General features: G+C 62.5%; 2 protein-coding genes across 9 annotated transcripts; one reads left to right on the plus strand and one right to left on the minus strand.

The window, feature by feature from the left end:
- Positions 1–722: 722 nt before the first annotated feature.
- On the plus strand, positions 723–11,561 carry CPSF1 (cleavage and polyadenylation specific factor 1). Its single transcript, XM_081070576.1, has 38 exons — positions 723–764; positions 857–1,015; positions 3,717–3,744; positions 3,836–3,978; positions 4,084–4,164; positions 4,271–4,422; positions 4,509–4,655; positions 4,854–4,993; positions 5,064–5,174; positions 5,263–5,356; positions 5,458–5,545; positions 5,620–5,742; positions 5,820–5,871; positions 5,950–6,044; positions 6,112–6,186; positions 6,257–6,337; positions 6,418–6,507; positions 6,706–6,816; positions 6,893–7,034; positions 7,115–7,293; positions 7,384–7,520; positions 7,594–7,768; positions 7,852–8,058; positions 8,157–8,246; positions 8,323–8,466; positions 8,543–8,695; positions 9,245–9,361; positions 9,433–9,523; positions 9,600–9,684; positions 9,749–9,890; positions 9,982–10,134; positions 10,207–10,383; positions 10,467–10,533; positions 10,607–10,654; positions 10,743–10,898; positions 10,971–11,100; positions 11,193–11,331; positions 11,428–11,561. The coding sequence occupies exons 2-38, from the start codon at positions 872–874 to the stop codon at positions 11,473–11,475; spliced, it is 4,335 nt and encodes a 1,444-aa protein (XP_080926702.1). The 5' UTR covers positions 723–764; positions 857–871; the 3' UTR covers positions 11,476–11,561.
- ADCK5 (aarF domain containing kinase 5) lies at positions 11,538–23,162 on the minus strand. Of its 8 annotated transcripts, none has more exons than XM_081070584.1 (15): positions 22,639–23,162; positions 15,544–15,650; positions 14,609–14,758; positions 14,154–14,229; positions 13,819–14,019; positions 13,597–13,737; positions 13,350–13,463; positions 13,121–13,252; positions 12,972–13,055; positions 12,779–12,860; positions 12,636–12,714; positions 12,463–12,554; positions 12,138–12,390; positions 11,937–12,053; positions 11,538–11,842 (listed from the first exon to the last, which is right to left on the minus strand). In XM_081070584.1, the coding sequence occupies exons 1-15, from the start codon at positions 22,648–22,650 to the stop codon at positions 11,737–11,739; spliced, it is 1,746 nt and encodes a 581-aa protein (XP_080926710.1). In that variant the 5' UTR covers positions 22,651–23,162; the 3' UTR covers positions 11,538–11,736. The 8 variants fall into 8 exon arrangements, with proteins under 8 accessions (XP_080926710.1, XP_080926711.1, XP_080926712.1 ...); XM_081070585.1 differs by having other exon boundaries at positions 11,557–11,842; positions 13,819–13,877; positions 14,491–14,758; positions 22,639–22,707; XM_081070586.1 differs by having other exon boundaries at positions 11,557–11,842; positions 12,636–12,856; positions 14,491–14,758; positions 22,639–22,710.
- Positions 23,163–24,155: the final 993 nt, after the last annotated feature.

Consider the following 24,155-nt stretch of genomic DNA (forward strand, 5'->3'; position numbering starts at 1 on the left):
CTTATGATTCCTTTTCTAAGGCCCAGACCTGACTCAGTATGTTGGGCTCGTCTCTACCAAGGGAGGTGAGGTGCTGGCTCCGGGAACCTTGAGGTGGGCAACTGTACCAGGCCGGAGGAGGGTGCAAGATCTAGATAAAATCGCTGGGGGAGGGGCTCACGCGGTAGAGGGGAGGACTGGAAGACACCTGGCCACCGAGGCTAGGAGCGTTGTGCGCCTGCAGTGCCTGTACTTTGGTGGTGGAAGGGGTGGTGTCGCTCTGCGGAGAGAACGCTGAGCAGAGACCGGAGGCAGCACGTGTCGCTGAAGCTTTCACAGCCGAGACTGGTGCAGCCTCCTCCACACTGGCGGCACTTGCCCGGCGTCCTTCCCTCCCAGCCCCACACTTGGAGGCTCAGGCTCTCCTGGGTCACCCGAACCTCAGCTCCTGGCACAGCGCCTCTTACAAGGGGGCTTGGTGGAGGAGACTCGTCTCTTCTCACGGGGAGATTCTCCACGTGGACCCCATCCGGGGTCAGGCAGGGGACCCAGCGGGCTCTGAGCCGCCGGACGCCCGCCGCACTTCCAGCCTAGCCCCAGGCTGTGGGGCCCGGGATCTTGGGGCTCTGCACGCGGAGACGCGAAACCGCTCCGCTCCCCCTAGCCGCCCGCGGCGGCAGCTTTGCCGTGGCGGCATTGCGCAGGCGCGGGAACCGGAACCTCGGCGCTCAGCTTCCGGGCCCGGCCGGAGCGTGTTCATCGACGTCCCGGTCCCCCGCGAGCAGGTTCCAACTGCCAGGTGGGCGGCGGGCGGCGGGCTGAGGGCGTTCGGGCGCGGGCGGCCCCACTCATCCCGTCGCCTTCCGGCCCCGTGCAGCCCGGGCTCGGCGCCATGTACGCCGTGTACAAGCAGGCGCACCCGCCCACCGGCCTGGAGTTCTCCATGTACTGCAACTTCTTCAACAACAGCGAGCGCAACCTCGTGGTGGCCGGGACCTCGCAGCTCTACGTGTACCGCCTGAACCGCGACGCCGAGGTAGGTGCGCGCCGCGCCGCCCCGGGCCCCTCCGGCCTCCCGACGGCTCGGCGAGGCGCGTGCCCAGAGGAGGCGGAGAAGCGCGACCGGACGCGTCCCTGCTTGTGTCGAGAACCTACGTGTTTCCGCCTCCAGTGCGCTCCCGTGGGCATGGCGTGGGCGTGGAGCCCTGCCCTCGTGCATCTACTTGCTCCTTGTTTTTCAGCGGCTGGATGATATGAACACCTGCTGTGTGTTAGGTAGTAGGAATACACTGGAGAACAAAACCTGCAGAAAGTTGGGGCAGGGGCCTTCCCTGAGTCCACGGAGGAGGTAGTGAAGCAGGCGGTGTGTCCCCAGCTGGCCGACCAGGAGAGCCCCCCGAGGCAGAGCAGCGGTTGGGCGGGGGAAGAGCATTCCCGCCAAAGGGGACGTTGGCAGCGGTGTTAGTGAAGGGTGATGAGCTGTCAGTAGAGGAAAGAGGAGGCGTGGGAGTTAGTCCCGGAAGGCTTCTTGCCAGAGGCAGCTTCTTATCTGTTCCTGACGGGGAGGAAGACTTAGCCAGGCCCAGGGCGGGGAGTGAAGAGTGCCCCGGGCGCTGGGAACAGCCTGTGCGCAGGCCAGAAGCAGCTGAGGGTGGGGAGGGCCGTGCAGAGTGGTCAGGGGTGTAGAGTGGAAGAGGAGGGTTAGTCACGTGAGCACGGACAGCTCTTGGAAGGAGATGGCACAGGGAAGGAAAGAAGTGGAGCAGCGACTGGCTGGAGAAGGTTTTGTTTTAAGATGAGCGAGACAATAGCACATTTTGTGCAGAAGGCATTGCGCCCCTGAAGTGGGGCTTGCTGTCCGAAGCTCACTGAGATCTAAGGACGCTTTTGACATCTTTACAAGTTGTAAAAAATTCCAAAGGAGCATCCTCAACAGACCAGATTGACTGAAAACCCTAAGTCAGATATTTGCTCCTTAGTCCTTTCCAGGAAAGTTTGCCAACTCCTGCAGGAGAAGGTAAAGCGTGAGGCAGCAAGAGATGGGGAGAGAGCTGGAGGCCGGTCGTTGAGTGGGTGAGAGCATTCAGGACCAGTCCAACCATCACTGCAGAACAGACTGCCCTGAGGTTTCAAACAGCCTGTTCCCGTGTTTGCACAAGTGTGGGTGGCTTGGGAGTTTGAGCAGGGCACAGCCCAGACCGTGGGGGACACCTGGCCTCTGCTCTGTGAGGTCTGGGAAGAGAACGGAGCAGCTGTGTAGGAGATAGGCAAGTACATGGCCCGGGGCAGGTGTAGCGTGACAGGTAGCAGCAAGAAAGGCCCCTGCGACCTTTACGAGGAAACAATATATAGCACTGTTTTAAACTTTTGATAAGAGTCCCAAGTTAATAGAAAATACTAGGGGTGCCAAAAAAATATGTCCACATGACTCGTATTCATCTTTTGTTATTGGTATATATTGAATATTATAATTTTAATAATAGTTTTTTTCCTTTTTTTGGTACCCTCTATATATCATGGTTATTTGGGAAGTCTCATTATTGTAGAGATGTCGGCCATTCCCAAATTAATCCATACATTCAGTGTTTTTTATCTCAAAGTTACAGTAAAGTTTCTCACTAGATTTAGTCATTTGATTCTCAAATTTACATGGAAGAGGCAAAATTTAAGACTATCGAAGACAGTTTTAAAGATGAACAAGGTGGAGTACTTGCCCGACAGGGTTATCAAGAGGTGTGTGTATGTGTGTGTGTGTGTGTGTTTTGTGTGTATGTGTGTGTGTGAGCGCGCACATGCTTTAAAGCTGCATTGTTAGCTACATGGAAGACCAATTTAAAATAACGTTTTACTTTTGAACTGTCCTTTTTGTCATGAAATATCCTTTTTTATCTCTGGCATATTTTGCCTTTAAGATCCATTTTGTCCAATAGTAACGTGGCTACCCCAGCTTTTTTTTGTTGCATGGAATAAGTTTAAAATATGTGTCCTTATATTTAAAGTGACTCAGTAGCAAACAGTGGGATGTTCTTTGTTTTTTTGGTAGCTTTTGTCTTCTCATTGGATTGTTTGTCTACATGTGATGTGATTTTCTACGCAGTCGGGTCTGAGTCACCATCTCACTCTGTATCTTTCTGTTATTCCTTTATTCTTCCTGTTTCCTTCTTTCTACTTTGTTCTGGATTAATCAGGTATTTTTATTTTATTTTATCTTCTCTGTAGGTTTTTCTTTATGGATTTTGTGTCATTTTCTAATGAGTTACATTAGCAATTACAGCAGGCCTCTGATTTATGATAGTCTGGTTCAAATGAGTACTTTTGCTCCAAATGACATGAATCCTTGTAAGGCTCTAGCCCTGTGTACCCCCTTATCCTTTGTTTTGTGGTCACATGTTTCACTTCTGTGGGGCAAAGCCAGGCAGGTTAGGGGTGTACAGAGCAGCTGTCCAGCCAGCCTCTCACCCTGAGTGCTCCCCGTGTTAGGGTGGGCTCCTCAGGAGAAGCCTGTGGCCTGGTTGGGGTCCCAGTGTGAGTGTGACTTTGTCCACGTTGGACTGGGGTGTGCATGGCTGTCTCTAGGAGTGCCTTGTCACGTGCTCCCCACGGCAGTGAGGGTTCAGTCAGGGCTGCTGGTGGCAGAGCCAGCCCTGGGTGGTCTTTCCCCATTGTCCCTCCATGAGCTGGGGCCACCAACAGCAGCAGTGTGGCCCTTCACTGTCTCCTCTTCCTCCCTCCTTCAGGCTCCAACCAAGAATGACAGGAGCACAGGTGAGCACATGGTGGCCACCCTGGCCATGCCCCTGGGGGTGTGAGTGGCTGGGGCGGGAACCAGACCTGTACCCACTGGCCTCTCCCCCAGAGGGGAAGGCCCACCGGGAGCACCGAGAAAAGCTGGAGCTGGTGGCTTCCTTCTCCTTCTTCGGCAACGTCATGTCTATGGCCAGCGTGCAGCTGGCAGGCGCCAAGCGGGATGCCCTGCTGCTGAGCTTCAAGGACGCCAAGGTGGGCGGTGGGATTGGACGGGGGGCGCAGGTGCGGGATGCTTGGTGGGGATCCCTGGCACGGCAGTAGGGAGTGGTGGGTGCGATTGTGACTTGCCGTCCCCAGCTGTCGGTGGTGGAGTACGACCCGGGCACGCACGACCTGAAGACGCTGTCTCTGCACTACTTTGAGGAGCCCGAGCTGCGGGTAGGCCCAGCCGCGCCCGTACCCCATGCCACCCTCCACGACCCTCCCGCCCAGCCCGTGCCCTCCTGCCTTCTGGTGTCTCCCACCTGATGCCTTTGCCCCTCAGGACGGGTTTGTGCAGAACGTGCACACGCCACGTGTGCGCGTGGACCCTGACGGACGCTGCGCAGCCATGCTCATCTATGGCACGCGTCTGGTGGTGCTGCCCTTCCGCAGGGAGAGCCTGGCCGAGGAGCACGAGGGGCTCATGGGCGAGGGGTAAGTGTGGGGCCGGGCCGGTCGTGGCGGGGGGCTACCAGAGCCGAGGTGCCTCCACCGCCGCCGCTGAAGCTCCTGGCCCCCAGGCAGAGGTCCAGCTTCCTGCCCAGCTATATCATCGACGTGCGGGCGCTGGATGAGAAGCTGCTCAACATCGTGGACCTGCAGTTTCTGCACGGCTACTACGAGCCCACCCTGCTCATCCTGTTTGAGCCCAACCAGACCTGGCCTGGGTGAGGCCTGCGCTGTGTGCTGCAGCGGCTCCCTGGGGGGTGGCAGCCTGTAGGGGGCAGGACCTGTGGCAGGGCGGACCGGGCAGTCTCCTCGGGGTGGGGACTGGCCCCCGGAGGTAGGGTGGGCCTGCGTGAGGGGGAGGAGCAGCCTCAAGGGGTGGGAACTGGCCCTTGCTGACCGACTTGCTCCGGCCCCAGGCGGGTCGCTGTGCGGCAGGACACTTGCTCCATCGTGGCCATTTCACTGAACATCACACAGAAGGTTCATCCCGTCATCTGGTCGCTCACCAGTCTGCCCTTCGACTGCACCCAGGCCCTCGCTGTACCCAAGCCTATAGGTGAGGGCTGTGTGAGTAGAGGGGTGGCGTGGGGGGCACAGAGCCCTGCCCACCAGCTGTTCCTTTCTAGGTGGGGTGGTGGTCTTTGCTGTCAACTCACTGCTGTACCTGAACCAGAGCGTCCCCCCTTACGGCGTGGCTCTCAACAGCCTCACCACCGGCACCACCGCCTTTCCCCTGCGTGAGTGCGGGGTGGGGGCGGGGCTGTGGGTAGTCTGAGGCGGGGCTGGGGTGTGGCTGCTGGGTCGGCCTGACACCCGCCACCACAGGCACCCAGGAGGGCGTGCGCATCACCCTGGACTGTGCCCAGGCGGCCTTCATCTCCTACGACAAGATGGTCATCTCCCTCAAGGGTGGTGAGATGTGAGTCTCCCCCTCAGTGAACCCTGTGCCCCTTTGTGTCAGGATTCCCCCTACCCCGCCCGCATGACCACTGCCCCGGCTCATCCTCCTCCTCCCGGCAGCTACGTGCTGACCCTCATCACCGATGGCATGCGCAGCGTCCGCGCTTTCCACTTCGACAAGGCTGCCGCCAGTGTCCTCACCAGCAGTGTGAGTGGCCTGGGTGGGTGGCCCTGGGCCTGGGCCTGGGCCCGGACCTGCCCTCACCACCCACCCACCCTCAGATGGTCACCATGGAGCCTGGGTACCTGTTCCTTGGTTCTCGCCTGGGCAATTCCCTGCTCCTCAAGTACACAGAGAAGCTGCAGGAGGCCCCGGCCAGCGCCGTCCGTGAGGCCGCTGACAAGGTAGGTGTTTGGGGCTGTGGGGACCCTGCCCTGTGCGGGGTGGCCTCAGGGCTGCTCAGCACCCTCCTGCCTCACAGGAAGAGCCTCCGTCAAAGAAGAAGCGAATGGACTCCACAGTGGGCTGGTCAGGTGAGGCCCAGGGCTGGACGGGAATGGGGGCGGGGGCTGGTTGACCAGGGCAGCTCAGATGTGTTTCCGGTGCTGCAGGGGGCAAGTCGGTGGCGCAGGACGAGGTGGATGAGATTGAGGTGTATGGCAGCGAGGCCCAGTCGGGCACACAGCTGGCCACTTACTCCTTTGAGGTGAGATTGTGTGTAAAGGGGGCCCCGCCCTGGCTGGCTGCCTGCCTGACCACTGCTGTACCCTCAGGTATGTGACAGTATCCTCAACATTGGACCCTGTGCCAACGCTGCCATGGGCGAGCCTGCCTTCCTCTCTGAAGAGGTACCCAGGTTTGGAGAGGGGTGCAGGGCTCGCACAGCGGGGACCCGGCCTCACCCCAGGCCCCTTGCAGTTTCAGAACAGCCCCGAGCCAGATCTGGAGATTGTGATGTGCTCTGGTTACGGCAAGAATGGAGCCCTGTCGGTGCTGCAGGTGTGCGGGGGCGGGCGGGGTGGGACCTCCGGGGCTGGGGGGGGACCTGGGTAGATGGACATGCCCCATCGTCCTTCCAGAAGAGCATCCGGCCCCAGGTGGTGACGACCTTTGAACTTCCTGGCTGCTATGACATGTGGACAGTCATTGCCCCTGTGCGTAAGGAGCAGGTATGTGTACCCCAGGCTGTCAATGGCAAGGAGGCCCTGAAGTGGCAGTGACCGGCATTGCCTGCGTGTGGCGGCCTGGGGCCGTGGGGCCAGGACCAGAGGGTGTGTCGTAAGCTTGTTGGCTCGGTGGAGGGGCTCCCTGGCTCTCCAAGTACCCCTGGCTGGGTCGTGGGATTTCTGCTCTTTCTGCCCTCACAGGAGGAGACCCCCAAGGGCGAGGGTGCAGAGCAGGAGCCCAGTGCCCCCGAAACAGATGACGACGGGCGAAGACATGGGTTCCTTATTCTGAGCCGGGAAGACTCCACCATGGTGAGGGGTGGGGCCTGGCTGCCTGGAGCAGGGACCTCCTGGGTGAGGGGTGCGTCTCACCCGTCATCACCCACAGATCCTGCAGACGGGGCAGGAGATCATGGAGCTGGATACCAGCGGCTTTGCCACACAGGGCCCCACAGTCTTTGCCGGAAATATTGGGGACAATCGCTACATCGTGCAAGTGTCACCGCTGGGCATCCGCCTGTTGGAAGGAGGTGGGCCAGCTGGGTGGGTGGGCTGGCGGGCTGGCTGCACAGCCTGGGGGTGGCCTGTCCTGACAGCCCTGTGCCGGCAGTGAACCAGCTGCACTTCATCCCGGTGGACCTGGGTTCCCCCATCGTGCAGTGCGCCGTGGCTGACCCCTATGTGGTCATCATGAGTGCTGAGGGTCAAGTCACCATGTTCCTGCTCAAGAGCGACTCATACGGGGGCCGCCACCACCGCCTGGCGCTGCACAAGCCCCCACTGCACCACGTAGGTTTCACTGCTCCACCCCCTGGCCGCTGGGTGCCTGCCCCGCCCGCCCCGGCCTGTCCCCTGAGCCTTCACCTCCTCCCCCCGCAGCAGTCCAAGGTGATCACACTGTGTGTGTACCGAGACGTCAGCGGCATGTTCACCACCGAGAGCCGCCTGGGCGGGGCCCGCGATGAGCCGGGGGGCCGCAGTGGCTCCGACGCAGAGGGGCAGGGCTCAGAGACCAGGTGTGTGCAGGGCCAGGGTGCCGGGGGCTGGGGTCCTGTGACAGGCCACCCATGACGTGTCTGCCCCGCCCAGCCCCACTGTGGACGACGAGGAAGAGATGCTGTATGGGGACTCCGGCTCCCTCTTCAGCCCCAGCAAGGAGGAGGCTCGCAGGAGCAGCCAGCCCCCCGCGGACCGGGACCTCACGCCCTTCCGGGCCGAGCCCACCCACTGGTGCCTGCTGGTGCGGGAGAACGGAACCCTGGAGGTAGGCGATGCCCTGTGCACCCACCCCGCCCCCTGCCCCGCCCCGCCCCTGCCCCACCCCTGCTCATTGCCATTGCCCCACAGATCTACCAGCTCCCTGACTGGCGGCTGGTGTTCCTGGTGAAGAACTTCCCTGTGGGGCAGCGGGTCTTGGTGGACAGCTCCTTCGGCCAGCCTACCACACAGGGCGAGGCCCGCAAGGAGGAGGCCACGCGCCAGGGCGAGCTGCCCCTCGTCAAGGAGGTGCTGCTGGTGGCCCTGGGGAGCCGCCAGAGCAGGCCCTACCTGCTGGTGAGCACAGGCCAGCGCCACTGTCCATGTGCTTCCCTGCCCCGTGCCCCTGCCTGTGCCTGCACCCCCTGCCCCGCTGACCTGACACCGGCCCCCAGGTGCACGTGGACCAGGAGCTGCTCGTCTACGAGGCCTTCCCCCATGACTCGCAGCTCGGCCAGGGCAACCTCAAAGTCCGCTTCAAGAAGGTGCTATGGTGTGGGGGGCGGGGGCGGGCCGGCTGGCCTTCCGGGACTCCCAGGCCTCACGCTGCACCCCCGCCAGGTTCCCCACAACATCAACTTCCGGGAGAAGAAGCCCAAGCCATCCAAGAAGAAGGCGGAGGGCGGCGCTGCCGAGGAGGGGGCAGGGGCTCGCGGGCGCGTGGCGCGCTTCCGCTACTTTGAAGACATTTACGGCTACTCAGGGGTAGGCAGGCGGCCTTGGCGGAGTCCGCAGGCGGTGGGGCCTTGCCGCTGCGGTCTCCTCACGGTGCCTCCCCCAGGTGTTCATCTGCGGCCCTTCGCCCCACTGGCTCCTGGTGACAGGCCGGGGTGCCCTGCGGCTACATCCTATGGCCATCGACGGCCCCATCGACTCCTTCGCCCCGTTTCACAACGTCAACTGCCCCCGCGGTTTCCTGTACTTCAACAGACAGGTAGGGGCCTGGCCCAGCTCCCACCGACAGGTGCCGATGCCGCCCAGGGCAGGAACAGGTGCTGGGGCCCCAGAAATGAGGCCCCCGACTGTTGGGGACAGGGCTGTCCAGAAGTGAAACCTGGGGCTTAATGCTGCCAAGGTGTTGAGGCCGGGGGTCAGGAGTAGAGGCTGCAGCCCACGAGGGCACCTGCCTGGGTGGTGCTCTCTGCGCCTGCTCTGCGCCTTCTCACTCCTTATCTGTCACTGAGGTGATAGCAGTGACCTCCCCGGGCCACTCTGAAGCCTTGGTCACGGCGGTGCTGATACACCCAGGACTGGGTGAGGGAGAGGGGCTGGGCCCTGGCAGGGGCACCCTCAGCTGTGCACACACCACTGGGGCCAGAGTGGGCCACTCAGCCTCCTGGCCCTGGTGAACCTGAGAAGTGACAGCGAGCCACAGCCCTGCTCCAGCAGAACTGAGACCTGGTCCCAAGGAGCCTGCCGAGGCCTGGGGTTGCTGGTCTTGCTTTCAGTGGTGCCAGGCCTCGCTGACCCCTGCACCCCCCAGGGCGAGCTGAGGATCAGTGTCCTGCCTGCCTACCTGTCCTACGATGCCCCGTGGCCTGTCAGGAAGATTCCGCTCCGATGTACAGCTCACTACGTGGCCTACCACGTGGAGTCCAAGGTCAGAACCCCCCTCAAGGCCAGGGACCTTCTGGGCCTGGGCTCTGGCGTGTGACACCTCCACTCCCCCAGGTGTATGCTGTTGCCACCAGCACCAACACGCCGTGCACCCGCATCCCACGCATGACGGGCGAGGAGAAGGAGTTTGAGACCATCGAGAGAGGTGGGAGACGCCCCGCCCCAAGAGGTGGGCCTACACTTAGGGCTCTCCCCCCCGACCACTGCCCCTGTCTCTGCAGATGACCGGTACATCCACCCCCAGCAGGAGGCCTTCTCCATCCAGCTCATCTCCCCGGTCAGCTGGGAGGCCATCCCCAATGCCAGGTGAGGCTGGGTCCAGCGGGGCTGGGGCATGTCCGGGGCTGCGTCCTGACCCAGGTTCCTGCAGGATTGAGCTGGAGGAGTGGGAGCACGTGACGTGCATGAAGACAGTGTCACTGCGCAGCGAGGAGACTGTGTCCGGCCTCAAGGGCTACGTGGCCGCTGGGACCTGCCTCATGCAAGGGGAGGAGGTCACCTGCCGTGGGCGGGTAAGGGGCCGACGAGCAGGGCCGATGAGCGGGGTAGGATCACAGCGGCCTGTGCCGTCCTCATGTCACCCACTGCCCTCCCTGCTTACAGATCCTGATAATGGATGTGATCGAGGTGGTGCCTGAGCCTGGCCAGCCCCTGACCAAGAACAAGTTCAAGGTCCTCTATGAGAAGGAGCAGAAGGGGCCCGTGACCGCCCTGTGCCACTGCAACGGCCACCTGGTGTCGGCCATCGGCCAGAAGGTACGTCCCTCCCCTCCCCCGCCTGCCTGCCCACCCTGCCCCACCGCTGGCTGCCACCTGTGCCATCCACAGATCTTCCTGTGGAGCCTGCGTGCCAGTGAGCTGACGGGCATGGCCTTCATCGACACCCAGCTGTACATCCACCAGATGATCAGCGTCAAGAACTTCATCCTGGCCGCTGACGTCATGAAGAGCATCTCGCTGCTCCGCTACCAAGAGGACAGCAAGACGCTGAGCCTCGTGTCCCGGGTACCCGCGGGGCTGGGTACACGCTGGGTGGGTGGAGTGGCTGCTGGCCGCCGGCCACCTGACGTCCCTCCACCTGTCCCCAGGACGCCAAGCCCCTGGAAGTGTACAGCGTGGACTTCATGGTGGACAATGCCCAGCTGGGCTTCCTGGGTGAGTGCAAGTGGGCCTGGGGGTGGGCCCCTGACACTTGGGGGTGGCCAGGGCTGACTGGGCTCTGTTCCAGTGTCTGACCGGGACCGCAACCTGATGGTGTACATGTACCTGCCGGAGGGTGAGTGGTCCCTGCCTCCTCCCCTCTGCGGGGCGGGGTGGGGCGGGGTGGGATGGGGCAGCCGTGACTTGATGTCCCACTGGCCTAGCCAAGGAGAGCTTTGGTGGCATGCGCCTGCTGCGGCGGGCGGACTTCCACGTGGGCGCTCACGTGAACACCTTCTGGAGGACCCCATGCCGGGGGGCTGGCGAGGGGCCCAGTAAGAAGTCGGTCGTGTGGGAGAACAAGCACATCACATGGTTTGGTGAGCCTCGGGGGCAGGATAGAGGCGGGGGTGTTGTGGGGGTCTGCCTGGCTCACACTGTGCGCCCTGCAGCCACGCTGGACGGGGGCATCGGACTCCTGCTGCCCATGCAGGAGAAGACCTACCGCCGGCTGCTGATGCTGCAGAATGCGCTGACCACCATGCTGCCCCACCACGCCGGCCTCAACCCCCGCGCCTTCCGGTGAGTGGGCCGCCCCCTACCTGCAATCGCCCCCAGGTCCGTGCTGCCACCCCACTGCCTGCATGCTCCCCACCACCCGCATGACTCCCCAGGATGCTGCATGTGGACCGGCGCACGCTACAGAACGCCGTACGGAACGTGCTGGACGGGGAGCTGCTCAACCGCTACCTGTACCTGAGCACCATGGAGCGAGGCGAGCTGGCCAAGAAGATCGGCACCACGCCTGACATTGTGAGTGAGCCGCCTGCCCCGCCTGCCCTGCCCTCCCCACCCTCCCTCTGTCCACCCTCACCTGCCTTTCACCTGCTCTCTGGGCCTCTCCCACAGATCCTGGATGACCTCTTAGAGACCGACCGTGTCACCGCCCACTTCTAAACCCCATTACTGGATACCACCGGGGACCCTGTGCCCTGCCACACTCCCTTTTTGTACAAAAGACAAGTAAAAAGATTTGTTTGATTTGAGAAGAGTGTGTGGTCATTGGGACTCATCACCCCGGCCATGGTCAAAGCCCCTGGGCGTCCCCCATCTCCAGGCTGCAATTGCTCTGGTGCCCTAGGTCTTGGGCGTCCACCTCCAGTCCTGGCCAGCACTGCCAGTCCTGGGCGAGCTCTGCCATCCACCTGCACCTGGGTGCTAGGTCTCCAGGTATTCGTACAGCTCCTCGGTGCTGGGCATGAGGCCCAGGTGGACCAGCACTCGGACCAGGAGGGCGGTGAGCCGCATGGACAGGGTCTCCAGCCTGGGTGGGCGGGCGGAGAGGGGAGAGGGGGTACAGGTCTGTAGGGAGCAGGTGCTGGTGCCCGCAGCCCGTCGGGCCCCTCCTGTCCACTCACCTGAGGGCCACTTCAAACTTGAGCGTCTCCCAGACCATCCTGGCGTGGCGCCGCAGGCTGGTGCGGTGGACACTCGGCTGTGCTTCGCCTGCCAGGCGGCTCCAACCTCTGACCGCGCTGCAAGGGATGAGGTCAGCCTGGCCCCGCCCCTGCAGGCCCGGCCCACCCCAGCTGGCCCCCGCCCACCCTGGCCACACTCACCTCTTGGCCATGAGGAAGTAGCGGTCCACGGGCGCACCCAGGGCCGTGTTGATGGCACGCACAGTGTTGACGTTGCGCAGCACGAGCAGCATGGGCCGTGGTAGGGCCTTGAGCACGGCCATGATGTCCTCAAAGTGCTCCCGCGCCATGGCCTGCATGTAGGCCGCCTCCTCGCGGCTCAGCAGGTGCGAGCGCCACAGCCGCCCCAGGCGCACAGGCCTCTGCATGAGCACCTCGGAGAACAGGAAGTAGTCTGGGTGTGTGGGGGGGACTGAGCCAGGCTGTGTGCCCCGCCACGGCCACACACAACACCACCAGGCCTCACCTTGCACCCCGAGGGCTGCCGCGTGTGCCTTCATCGCCGCGTCGTCCCTCAGAATGATGGCCCGCCACAGCTGGCACAGGGCTGACCGGTCCCTGTGGGGGCCAGACTGAGCCCGGAGACCCAGGGCAGGGGAGGCCGGGCCCCAGGGCCAGCCCCCACCCCGTCCAGCTTACTTCTTATCCAGGAACTGGTAGAGCCCATGGTCCAGCAGCACCAGCTGTGCCTTCCCATCCGGGCCTTTCCGCACCAGAACTAGGGACACAGCACAGTGGCTCACGCCAGCCCACACCCACACCCGCCCCGGGGCTTCTCCTACCGTTGCCAGGGTGGGGGTCGGAGTGGATGAAGCCGGTGTAGAATATTTGCTCCGCAAAAGCCTGGATGAGCTTCTCTGCTATCTGGGGAGAGGACCGCACTGGACCACTGTCACCCCTGCACCCTCAGGTGTGCACGCGATGGGCACGCCCCTCGCTCGCTCCCTCCACCTTTGCCCTGCACACAGCACTCACATCCTTCATGGCCAGCCCCATGGACTTGATGGCCTCCACGTCGTTGACCTTGCAGCCCTCACAGAATTCAGCCGTCAGCACACGCTGGGGGCGAAAAAGAGGCTGAGCTCAGGCCTGCACACCCCAACCCAAGAGGCGGCCCAGCCCACCTTGCTGGATGTGTCCCAGTGCACACGGGGGACCACGACGTAGTGGAACTGCTTCAGGTCCCGTGCACAGCGCTCAGAGTTCCGGCCCTCATTCTCAAAGTCCAGCTCTTGGGCCAGGGTCCCCTTCAGGTCCTGCGGGCCACGTGGGCAGTTAGGGGTCCAGTTGGAGGCGGCACGTGCTGGTATGTGCAGGGCTGCACTCCCCGGCCTGCCTGTGGGCAGCAGTTACCTGCAGGACCCAGCTGAAGCCGAAGCTGGGGTGCATGAACTCCACGAGCCTGAGCAGCAGCTCCAGGGTGTGGATGTCCCCGTCGAAGCGGTCCCGCAGGTCGATGTACTGGACCTGCACCGGGCAAGGGTGCAGGGAGGACCAGCTGCCACCACTGCCCAGGCCTGCGCCACCTCCCAGCCTGGCGCACTGCCCAGCTGGCCACCACTGCTTCGGCCCGCTGCTGTGCAAGGAGGGCCCCACATACCTTCACAGCCACAGCGGTGCCGTCATGCAACCGGGCGCGGTGCACCTGGGCCAGGCTGGCAGCAGCGATTGGCTGGTAGTCAAATTCCCGAAAGAGCTTGTGGGGCGGGGCCTGGAAGTCTTCAAGGAACAGCTCATCCACCTGACAGGAGAGGGAACGTAGGGTGGCATGGGGGCCACCACCAGAGCCCCCACCCTCAGTGCCCCCAAAAGCAGGGCTCACCTCCTGGAAGCCACGCGTGAGGGCCCTGTCCTCCAGCACACGCAGCGTCCTAATGTACTCTGGGGGCAGCAGGTGATTGAAAGAGCACAGCCCCTGGCCCAGCTTCACATACAGGCCCCCGTTGCTGATGGCCCCGGCCACCAAGGCATCGGCTGCCCGCTGGTGACATGCAGACATCACCTCCAAGTACCCCGGGCTGTTCTACCACAGGCATGAAGGGAAGGGATGGGGGCGGGCAGGCGCCTCCTCAGTGCCCCCAACACCCACTTCTCCGGGGCACCCCCACCCCCACACACTCCAGGCTGCCCGGCTGCAGCCTGGGACTCACAACAGACCTCTTCCACCCCTCGCAGGAGGACGTTTGTGCACCACCAGTAGTCCAGGGAGATCTTCAGGCCGACCCTCAGAGACCTGCCAGCAGAGGCCGCCCTCAGCCTCCACCAGGCCAGCGCTCAGGAGCCTGGAGGCGGAGGGGGCTCGAGCAGCACGGCCACCAGGTGACCAGGTGAGTCTCAGCTCCCAGGCTGCACCCACACCTTCCCTTGGTCCCTGAACACCACTGACAGGACAGACGGGGATTGAGAACTGGGGTGCGGGCTTCAGCCCTAACAACCGGGTGCAGTTTCTTTTTCATTCCTTTAGAACATTCATTATGAAAGAAAACCCACTTACGACCGGCACAGCTGTGATGGCTGGTGAGCCAGCCACTGCTGCGTCCAGTGTGGATGGCTTGCTCAGTATGCCCGCGAGGACCCTGACGGGAAGAGGCCAGCCGCGCGGCCCTGCCCACCTGCAGAAGCGTCCGGCACCGTCCGCCACAAGCCGCATCCTCCTCTTCTCGTGTGGCTCGGCTGTGAAGTAGCGGGCTCCCAGCAGCAGGGGCACCCCCACGGCCGTGGCGGACAGCACCTTCCTCCACAGCGGCTGCGGCCTCCAGGACCTGGAGGGACACGGGCACAGCCCCATTATGTCCCGGGCGCCCCTCCCTGCGCTGCAGGCCTCTGCTCCCTCCAGCCTGCATGGCACTTGTGGCGAGAGCCGGGCCTACCCCACAGGCACTGAGGCTGCCCCAGAGCCTGTGCAGGCATATGCGTGGTCGGGCACCAGGGTGCTCTGGTCCAAGTCGCCCTCCTGGGCCCCACAGTCACCAGGAAACCAGTGGATGGAGAAAGCAGCTCCTCGGCTTCGTGGGAAATCCATTCATGGGACCAGGGTTATGGACGCTGGCCTGCTGGTGGCCCAGCCGGCTGCAAGTGGCAGGATGGCAGAGCCCCGACGAATGTGCAGGTGACACCCACTGGATGCAGTGCGAATTCAAGACAAGCCAGCAGCCGCCCCATCCAGAGGGGGCCCAGGACGTGTTGGCCCAGCAGGAGCCCCAGCGCCCTGTCACATGTCTGCCCGCTGTCCCCAGCCACTGCGTCACCAGGCTTGAGTCTCAGGCAGCCCTCTTCCCACCCGTCCACCCACTGGCTCAGGCCTTGAACCCTCCTCCCCATCTCTTGCTGCCCTGCGTCTTGGTTGGGCCCCACCCTCCTCCGCTCTTTTCTTCGGGTCATGCAGCTCTAGCTGCAGTGCACTCACCACGCCGCTGTCAGGGTCCCAGCCCACCACACCCAGGATCAAACACCCCCGCCTTGGGAGTGGGGGTACAGAAAGTCCAGCCCTGCCTGGCGAGGGGCATGTGCCCGGGGGGGGGGGTGACTGCAGCTGCAGAGAACTCACCACCGTGCAGGTGGGGCCCTGAGGTTTCTCCTGAGGACAGCAGCAGGGGACGGCGGGAGCTTCGGCCTGCTGTGCCGCAGGACACAGTAGAAGTGACAAAGCTGAGACTGCAAAGTGAGCAAACGGCAGAGGGTCACATGAGGCAGCAACATGGCCTCCACCTGAATGTCACCAAAGCTTGCCAGTGCCTCCTGGCCTGCATGTGTCACTCAGCAATGCAGACAGCTGCACCTGCAGGAGGGACGCTGGTCTCCAAGCGTCATGAGAGGAAACGGCTGCAAGTAGTTTGCACTGGGGCTTCCACCTCGGTCACTGCAGAAGGTCCCAAGAAATGCCTGCCCTTGAATGTCCCCTCTGTCCCTGCCCGACACTGTTAGGGCCCTGGAACCCATCCTTTACTATTTCCTACTGCTGAGAGCACTGCCCAGTGGCCTCAGGAAGGCATTCTGCATTTCAGGAGCAAGTGGCAAGGATGCGCGTTGGTACGATCAGGAAGCTGGGAAACCGCTGCAGGGAGCACAGACCTGGTCCTGAGTGCAGGCGGGGGCGTGAGGGACTTCCGCTACCACGGCCCAGAGGTGAAGAGCCGGGGCAGGGCGGGAAAGGCCATGTGGACGTGCGCAGCTCTCCTGCACTAACTGGCAACCTTGGTCTCCCTGTCTTATCTGAATTATGCATCTTAAGAGTTTCTCATGGCGGCTGGTTTGCTCAGTGGTTAGAGCGCAGCGCTCATAACAACGAGGTTGCCGGTTCGATTCCACAGACTGAAACCACTACTTGACATGGGTCCTGGAATGGGAACTGTTCCCTAATATTCATCCCCCCAAAGAAAAAAATTTGCGGGGCCGGCCCGGTGGCTCAGGCAGTTAGAGCTCCATGCTCCTAACTACGAAGTCTGCCAGTTTGACTCCCACATGGGCCAGTGGGGCTCTCAACCACAAGGCTGCCAGTTTAATTCCTTGCGACCCGCAAGGGATGGTGGGCAGCGCCCCCTGCAACTAAGATTGAACACGGCACCTTGAGCTGAGCTGCCGCTGAGCTCCCGGATGGCTCAGTTGGTTGGAGCGCATCCTCCCAACCACAAGGTTGTCGGTTCAACTCCCGCAAGGGATGGTGGGCTGCGCCCCCTGCAACTAGCAACGGCAACTGGACCTGGAGCTGAGCTGCACCCTCCACAACTAAGATTGAAAGGACACCCTATGATTTCACTGATATGTGGTATATAAACCAAAAAGAACAAGACAAACAAATGAGAAAGAAAAACTCATAGACACAGACAGCAGTTTAGTGGTTACCAGAGGGTAAGGGGGTGGGGGTGGGTCATGAGGGTAAGGGGGATCAAATACATGGTGATGGAAGGAGAACTGACTCTGGGTGGTGAACACACAATGGGATTTATAGATGATGTAATACAGAACTGTACACCTGAAATCTATGTAAATTTACTAACAATTGTCACCCCAATAAAATTAATTAAAAAAAAAAAAGATTGAAAGGACAACATTGATTTGGAAAAGTCCTGGAAGTACACACTGTTCCCCAATAAAGTCCTGTTCCCCTTCCCCAATAAAAATAAATAAATAAATAAATTTCCTCAGTCACGATGCCCAACCGCACAACTTAGACTTTAGGGCAAGGCAGCCATTGCAGTGAGTCAGCTGCAGCCCAGACGCTAACACTACAGCTGTGAGCACTGGGCCAATGAGGGGCGGACGGTCCAGGCCCTCGGGCCAAAGTACACTGTGAAGACAAGTCCAAGGACTGCAAAACCACACGGAAGTCAAAGGAAAAGGTCCATGACCTGTTGTCCCATGAGGAGGACGGGCGGACAGATAACGCCCCCCAGCAAGGCCACACAGCGAGGGCAGGTCCTCAAGGGGACAGGCAGGCCTGAGGCCAGCAGCGGGCAGACTCGGGGGCCCGAGCCCCTAGGCTTTCTGTACAAGAGGGGAGGCAGCACACCCCTCACCTGCAATCCCTGTGCCCTCCTGGCCACCTGGCGGCACACACGGCCACGCCGGGCACACAGAAGGACAGTTGCTCAGGACACGGCTGGGTCCAGGCTGGGATCCCAGCCACCTCACCTGACAAGACGGGGCTTGTAACAAGCAGATGTGCCAGGAGCGGTGAGCCCCACCGGACCCCGGGACGCAGCTCTGCCCAGGCTCCCTGCAGACCCCCCCACTCCACACCTTCTGCACACACCCACCAGGCCCTGCAGGAGGACCAGCCTGACAGTGGGCCTCGTGTGTGCCCAGCACCACAGACAGACGCAGCAGGCTGGGGTGCAGGGGGGATCCTGTGGCCTGGCAGCGAGCCCAGCAGGACTGCTGTGTGGACACTGCAAGGCCTTCTAGGCAGAGGGCACAGCGTCAGGGACAGCCCAAAGCCAGGGGAGTACAGGGCAATTCTGCCGAGGAGACAGGCTGTGGCTGAAAAACATGCGGGGGAGGGTGGAATGCGGGGAGCTGCCCAAAAAGAAAAGGGGAGCCAAGTGAGCTGGAGCCAGACTGGGCCTCCCTAGGGCCCTTACCGGGTGTTCCTGCAGGGAGGGATGGTGTGCGGGGGACACCAGCCCTGTGGGAAGCGGGGGGGTGTCCAGTCAGAGGGCTCGGGACGAGCATGAGGAGCTGGGCAGGTGACCCGAGGCCACGCCGGTGACGCCACTGTCCCCTGGCTCGTGAGGGTTCTGCTGTGATTCTGATCTGAATAACAACTGACTACGGCCGTCAGCTGCCACGCTCAACAGTCGTCATCAGTGACCCTGAGAAAACCCCAACAAGCAGATCTGAGGGTGGCTCCCTCTCTCTACAGCAGCTTGGCCTCTTCAGGACTTGGGAACTACTGGTACTGGGCACAGCCACGTGTCCGGTCTCTCTACTGCTGCAAATAATGGCAACTTTTCATAGCAAGATGATACAAAGCAGGTCACGGGAAACACATGGGAGGACTATTGCAGTTCAGAAGGCCAGACAGATGGACACCAAGTGCAAAGCACAACCCAACCTCGATCTGAAGACAAGTCTGAAAACGGACAGGACACGGGGACCGCGCGCTCGTCCCTTCACTGCGTCGCTATAGTGCGCTTTTTACAAATGGAAGGCATGTGGCAACCCAGCATCGAGCTCGTCTATCGGTACCATTTTCCCAACAGACTCGGGTGGTGGGAGCATTTTTTAGCCATGAGACATTTCTCAGACATGACGCTCCCGCACACATCCCGGACTGCGGGGTGGTGTGCACAGAACTTCTGTAGGCACCAGGAAACCGAACGCTCGTGTGCCTGGCTTTATTCCGACGTACGCTTTGTTGCGGTGGCCGAGACCTCCACGACCTGCCTGTACTGTTACTGTTTGCAGCATGACAAGGTTACCAGGGTTAACTGAGAGAATGACCCTGTTTGGGGGACGCACACTGTTTAGAGGTTATGTGTCAAAATGTCTGTGACTTACTGTCAAATGGTTCAATGACAACAAAGAATATATATTTTCTAACAGCAAGAAAAACTACAACAAGATATTAACAATGAGCAGACCAAGGTGGTGGGCATCTGGGTAATTAATTGTCAAGGATCATTCTGGCAGCTTGTCCCTACACCTAGATGTTTTCATGACATGGGTACGAGGCATCAGCCACTCAGCTCGCAGTCCCAGCTGGGAAGGTGGCATCTCAGAGCTGGGGCAGGGCTGCCCACCTGGGCAATTCTGTGCCGGGACATGGGGCACTGTTTAGAGACACAGTTAGTTGTCACACTCGGTGGAAGGGGTATTCCTGGCATTGCCTGGGCGGAGGCCAGGACAACCGCTCCACACCAGCCGGTTGGTGCCCCACCCAGGCTGAGAAGCAAGGGGCAGACGCTGGACCCAGACTTCATGGGCTGGCACTGCAGTCTGGCTCCAGCACGTACCTCCCTCTCTGTGCTTCAGTTTCCCTGTCTATGACGTGGGAACCACTGCCTGGGAAGCAGGCCCGGCCCACGGCCCACACAACACAGAGCTGCGAGCTGTGTGCACGGCAGGCAGGGAGACGCACATGTGAGGTCACCCCCACATGTAGCATCAAGGAGCGGCCAGCCTCTCCCAGGCCCTCCTCCTGCGCTGAGCCACTGGCTCATCCCCAAAGCCTTACCCTCCTCCCAGCAACCTGCCCCCACCCCACCTAACAAAAAGTACATACTTGTTGAACTCTGTTATAATAGCTCCCCACGGCTTTTATAATATCAGGAAAAAGGGGGTTTGTTTTGCCCAGAAGAGATTAGTTCTACTACATGAAAAGAAAAGCTTAGAGATGGTTATATGCAGAACAGAAGAGACACAGACTGAAAGGCCAGCCAAGTGGGGTCTGCTGCAAACTGCAAACCCCCCGTGGGGCCCACAATTCAGAAGCTGCACCTCGGCAGACCAAGAAGGAAGCTGGCCAGAGGCGACCATGATCATTCTGAGATGCAAGCTTTCAGGAGAGGAAAGGCGCAACGTGCCTCGGTCTGAGAGAGCAGTGCAGGAGGCCTCCGGCTCATGGAATGTCAGGGCGACGCTGAAGCGCAGCCCGTGGCCCAGCTGCCCCATCACACGACTCTCAGGTGCCCGTGGGAGGGCTCGCCTCCAAGTCCCTCCACCTGGAGAAGGCCCACCAGGGAGGGGCACAGCCGCCGCCAGGTGCCAGCTGATCAGTGGCCCCAGCGAGAGCACACGGGGTACAGATGGCACAGAACTCAGAGCAGCCTGTGCTGAGTGACGAGCTCTGCGCTGGAGCACACAGGTCTAGTCCACGGGCCTTGCTCCTTCACCCTGAGCCTGGTGACCACCCCAACACCTCTCATGTCTGAATAGGAGGTGATAGTGTCCACTCTTCAAGGCTGCAAAGGTGAGAGAGTACAAATAAAGCATCTCACTCAGGGGCTGGCATTTAATAGGTGCCCAACAAAAGCTGGGCGGCTGCTACAGCTGGGCTCCCACAGGCTCGGGCAGCGCGCCGGACCAGTCCTCAGGCACCGCCTCCTGTTGTTGACTTAGGACGCCACACAGTAGGGCCCTGGCTGTCTTGGCATCCCCAGCAAGGACCCCTCACACTCACTCCTATGACAAAGACCCCCCGATAGACGCTGGACAGCCCATGCAGGGGCAGACCCAGGCCCATTCCCCAGGCTGCTGTCCTGCCCGGAACGCCCTTCACCCAGCCTGATTCACCAGCGTTCCCGTCTTGCCCCCACCCGCACCTGATACATACGTCTCCCACTGTCCTTATCACACAGGAATGACTGTGTACCCTCTGTCTCCCCACTAGACTGAGCAGGGCCCACCTCCATCATGTCTGTCCTTTTAGGACCTGGCACAAGCTAAGCAAAGCAGAAACTCCACAGGGCTTGCTGGACTGCGATAAGCACTGCTAAGCACAGAACGAGCCAGAGCCCACGTGGCCCGAGCGAGGAGGCCAGCTGAGCAACAGGCGGGAGGAAGGCCACAGTCAGGCGAGAGGGCAGTAGCAGGAATCCAGGGGTGAGGCCCCCACCGGGACCCACAGGCGCCTTCCTGCGTGGGATGCCCAGTGCTTCCCACAGGGTCCCCATCACACAGGAGACATGTCGGAAGCCCCAGGAGCTCTGCAGGGCCCAGCCTGCAGCCACACCTCCCAGGAAGCAGCCCAGGGCAACTTCCACCACATCACGGATAAGTCAGACCACACCCAGAGCCTGAGCACCAGGGCGGGCCTGGAGAGGACGCCCTCCCACATAGCAGCACCTTCTCACCGAGACGGGTGTGCGCGCCAGCCGGCCAACACTCGCCCCGGCACCGCATCACTCCCAAGGCCCCAGGCTGGACAAGGTGAGATGGGCGTCCTGTACCCCGGCCTCCCGCGCTTTCCTAGAGTGTGTCTGCATAAACCGAGGGCTCCCTGGAACCCAGCTGACAGCCACAAAGCAGGACAAAGTGAGGGGTAACTGCAGCAGACGTCACAGAGCTCACACGCTTCAACGCAGAGCAGGGGCTGTGCGGTCGGGTGGCAGCGCCCGCGGAGCCTGTGGGCCAGACGGCAGAGAAGGAAGAGGAGACGCCACTGCAGACGCGCAGCCCAGGCAGTAAGAAGGCCGGCGCCTCCCGGTGACTCCTGACGCGGAAACGCGCAGCGCCCGGGGCCTAACGGCGGGCTCAGCAGCCCCGCACCTCGGCAGGAGGGGAGCACGGCACGGGAAGGCCCTGCGGCGGGAGCGCAGCCGCGGCCGGCCCGGGGCGCCCTGAGCGCGCAGCCTGTGCTCTTCCCGGCCCGGGGGGGAGTGCGCCGGGTGCCCGTCGTCGGCAGGCTCTGGGGACCCGACTGAGTGAAGACGCTTTGTGAACGGCAACGCGCTGTCGTGACGGCTGTGCCCTCGGCGCACACATCGCCCCGCGGTACCGGAGCCGCGAGCCACAGAGGGAGGCCCACGAGCGTCCCGTGTGTCCCCAGCACGGGAGCCCGCAGGCTCGGCTCACGGGAAACCACGAGCGCCACGGAGAAGCCCGAGACGCAGACGCTGCCGGGAGGAAGGGGCCCGCTCCCCGGCGGGCGCGCGGGCGCACGCCTCGGGGGCCACCCTCGTGTCGCCGATGCCACGGGACGGCGGCCCGCGCGAGGCACCGCGGTGGGGAGTCCTGCTGCGGTCGGGCTCAGGGCGGCGTGCGTGGAGCGGCAGCCGGGCCCCGCGCGGGTGGGCGCCCGCGGGGGCAGCGCGACAGGGCCCCCGACACACGCTCCGCGCCCCGTGACCGCGCCTCTGGGCACAGGGGTCTCGGGGTCGGGCTGCGGGGAGCGGAGTCTCGGGCTGCGCACGAAGGGCGCGCGCTCGTGGGCTCCAAGGCGCACCCAGCGCCTCCCCGACCCGTCTGGGGGTCTCAAACGGGGCCTGAAGGGCAGGGTGCCTGGGTCGTGAAGGGCTCCTCCAACAGCCCTGCGGGTCCCCGAGGGGCGGCGGACGCTCTCCGGTGACAGGGTCCCTCACCCGGCCCGGGCGACGCACCTCTGGGTGCGCAAGGACTCGGGGCTCGGGGCCCTGACGGCCCCGGGCAGGACGCTGACACAGGCCGCGGGAGGGGGCGCGGGCCGCGTCGGGCGGGGACTCACCGGTCGCCACATGCTCCCAGCCGCCGCTCCGCTCCCGCTCGGCGCAGGCTCGCGTCGCCCCGCCCAGCAGTCCCTGCGGCAGGGACGCAGTGCGCACGCGCACCCGCGGCGGCGATGGGCGGGGACTGGAGCCACGCCCCGACCTGCCCGCGTCCGCGGCGGCGCAGCGCCCCCTGGCGGTCCGCCGCGGCCTAGGTTTCGGGCTAAGGGCTGCACAGGCCGCGGCTAGAGCGGCAGCAAGGCTGCTCGGGCAGGCGGCCACCGGTGCGTCCTCCCTGCGGCTCTAGGGGGATCATCTCCTACCCCGACGGACGGTGAGTCTCGGGGACGTCAGCTCACTCGCACCCCAGGAGCTGCCAGGACGGGCGGAAGCGGGGAGGCGGACGGGACCCCACGGGGAGGTCAGCGCTGCGAACTGCTTCAGGACTCGCTTTCCTCGCTGCAGAATGAGGCTAACCGACCTAACCGAGCTCCTCGTTCCGTGCAGTGCGCCATGCTTCCTTGGCTCGAAGCCCGTGATACTCACTTGCACCTGCTGTGTGCCGGGCGGCCTGGAAGGCGGCGGGTCAGTAACCACGCCCTGAACCCTGAGCACAGGGAAGGCAGGGCCCACGGAGAAAGCTTCCTCCTCTCGGACTGCCAGCCCGCGCGGCCCGCCCCGCCCCGCCACGCCTGTCGGCCCGTCCTCTCCAAGGCCCTCCCAGCCCAAGCCAGGGCTCCTTTCCCCTCCGCTGGCCCGCCTCCGGCTCACACCTGCCAGGAGCGTCTGCAAAGGCAGGGCCGCCGCGCGCAGTGCCCCACGGCCTGCTCCGACACGTCTTCTGCCGCAGCATGCCTCAGAATCACCTTGCACCCGCCGCCTCCAGCGGAGCGAATGCCGGGCTTCGTGCCCTGGCTGAATGCAGACAGCTGGCCTCAACGAGTTTTTGCCCGCTTGTCAGGAGGACCGGAACTTGGTCTCTGTCTTCAACACCGGGTCCCTGGTGTCCAGGCCAAGTCCTGACACAGTGGATCTCAAGCCCCTCCCAGGGCCAGGCTTTCTGGAATGTTCTCTGTAGCATATGCTCCGGCCCCCCATCAAAGGTCTGGAAATAGTGTAGGCCGACACAGAAATGCCTTGGGGGCACCCGAGAAGTGACAACAGCAAGGTGAGCCTGGAGGGTAAACGTGTGCTGCACCTGGTGACGGACACTCTGCGGGAAGCCTGAGCCACCATGTGGCTGGGAATGGGGGGTGGAAGGAGGGCTTTCCTGTCTGCTCTTAGGGAATAAAGTAGACCAGCTTCCCACCCCAAGACAAAGAAATGATCTGTGTCTTCTTTCCACATCGGAGGACCCTAGTATTGCCCTGGGCTCCTGTCCCAGACTGTGGGGTCTCCTTCTGCACGGCAGGGCACAGGCCCTGGATTGAATGGGGGTACCTCCCCCACCCCCAACCCCACGTGGTGCTGTGTGGAGTGGATTCCCCCAAAGTTCGACTGCTGGGTTCCAGGGGCACCAAGAAAATCTCTCCCCAAG

This window comes from Rhinolophus hipposideros (genome assembly GCF_964194185.1).
Source record: "Rhinolophus hipposideros genome assembly, chromosome: 13".
Taxonomy (NCBI): Eukaryota; Metazoa; Chordata; class Mammalia; order Chiroptera; family Rhinolophidae; genus Rhinolophus; species Rhinolophus hipposideros.